The 2110-nt window shown below is 31.3% G+C and overlaps 1 protein-coding gene across 1 annotated transcript; it reads left to right on the plus strand.

Annotated features, from left to right (window-relative positions):
• Positions 1-1367: 1367 nt before the first annotated feature.
• NAEGRDRAFT_76664 (uncharacterized protein) lies at positions 1368-1685 on the plus strand (the record flags this gene model as incomplete). Its single annotated transcript, XM_002668377.1, has 1 exon — positions 1368-1685. One exon carries the CDS (start codon positions 1368-1370, stop codon positions 1683-1685), a length of 318 nt encoding a protein of 105 aa, XP_002668423.1.
• Positions 1686-2110: the final 425 nt, after the last annotated feature.

Raw genomic sequence — 2110 nt, forward strand, 5'->3', positions numbered from 1 at the left:
ATACTCTCATTAACCAGAATGTCAGGTGTAATTGGCTTAAGGTATTTTTGAGGAATTTGATTTTGAATAGTAAATTTACAATAATACAATACTGGATACACCTTCAAACAGTTGTGTACTAGGTATGAGTAGAAGTAAAGAAGATGTTTTTCCATAACTACGACATACACTTCATCAAGTGAACATTTCAAGCAAAGATCCAATAACAGAGCCTGCACTGAGGTTGGAATGGCAACATATTTGCCTAAGTGCACGTCTATTTCATGATGAATATTAGGAAGAACACCACAAAACAAATACTTCCGAAGGTCTGCCAAGTTGACATTTGTCATTTCTTTTTTGTTCTAGTTTTGAAAAGAAATCTTGTAACCATTGGAACTGAAATTATTTTATTAAAAACTACAAAATAAAATTATTAAAAATAATAACACAAATAAATAAAATCTTTGAAATGTATTATCTTTTTAATCTTATCAGATATTGAGCTAATAATCAGGATATACTTCGGAATAAAGTACTTGATGGATTTAATTCATAAACATCTTCATGTAAACTTCCAAAATGAAAATTTATATATTTCGAATTGTCAAAGGATGATGATGCTAACTAACCAACAATTTGCGTAGTAATATTGATCATATATTCAGATAATATATTGGTGTCGATAGTCCATCGCACATTGATTTTCATTTTTATCATTAATTACAAATACGATTTGGTGACAACATATATAGGAGTTGGCAACATCAGAATTTTCCATCTCGATAAAATTTATTCCGTCCAACAATTTACATGACAAATTTAAAAAAGTAAATTAATAAGAGTGTTTAGAACAATGTCATCTCATGATTTGAAATTAGTCCTTTTTGTTTGTCCACTAGTTTCAAAGTGAAATGAAACAATTCCCTTTTCTAACAATCAAAAATTGGTGATAAAGGATTCAAATTATTAACAACACTTTTAGTTTTTTAATCTCTCTCAATATCTAATGATCATGTATTCTACATTGAACTTAATTATTATTCAACTGCTTCATAGATTGTTGAGAAACTTCCTAATCTTCAATGTACCTCTTTGGGCTCTTCCTCTGGACAATCTCTTTGAACAATTCATCCTCCATAAGGATGCATTTTCTTTCACTTTACAACAAAACTTACAATGTTGCAAATTTCAGAGGACATTTTGCGTGCGTTCAATTTTTCCTTTAAAATGTCCTCATCACGGAATTTGTTTATTTTTCAAAATCAAAAAAAAATTCAAAAATTAAGCCATCAAGAAATTTGATCAAGAAATTTGCAATCGGAAGCAATAAAACTCAAAGCTCTCTGCTACAAAATCAACAACACCAACAACAATATAGAAACAAAATGATCGATCTCTACTCACTTGCTACTCCAAATGGTCATAAGATTGCCATTGCTTTGGAAGAAATGGGACTCGAATATAAGGCACACACCATTGATATTAGAAAAGGAGAACAATTTTCTCCAGAATTCTTAAAGATTTCTCCAAATAATAAGATCCCTGCTATTGTTGATCAGGAAAATGGATTGGCATTGTTTGAATCGGGAGCAATTTTGCAATATTTGGCAGATAAAAGTGGAAAGTTTATTCCTCCAAAAGGATCAAAGGAATATTATCAATGTTTGCAATGGTTGGCTTGGCAAATTGCTGGTATGTTTTGAATCACTTGATCAATTTGGATTAATATTTAATATTTTACAATAATTTTCAATAATTTTACAATATTCAATACATTTAATCCTACTCACTGATATGAATGATCAATGGATGAATAATAGGATTGGGACCAATGTCTGGACAAATGGGATTCTTCCACAAATACTGCCCAACTGATGTTCCAGTCGGAAAGGAAAGATACTTGAAAGAAACTCAAAGATTGTGGGGAGTTTTGGAAAAGCATTTGGCTGAAGGAGACAAGAAGTATATTATCGGAGATGAATACACCATTGCTGATATGGCTATTTTCCCATGGTTGAGAGTGTTGCCATTCTATGGTGAACCAGTTGTTGAACAATTCANATGGGAAACCTATCCACACATTAAGGCCTACATTGATAGAGTTGGTGAAAGACCTGCAGTTCAAAAA

This window comes from Naegleria gruberi (assembly GCF_000004985.1).
Source record: "Naegleria gruberi genomic scaffold NAEGRscaffold_249, whole genome shotgun sequence".
In the NCBI taxonomy this organism is placed as follows: domain Eukaryota; phylum Heterolobosea; class Eutetramitea; order Acrasida; family Naegleriidae; genus Naegleria; species Naegleria gruberi.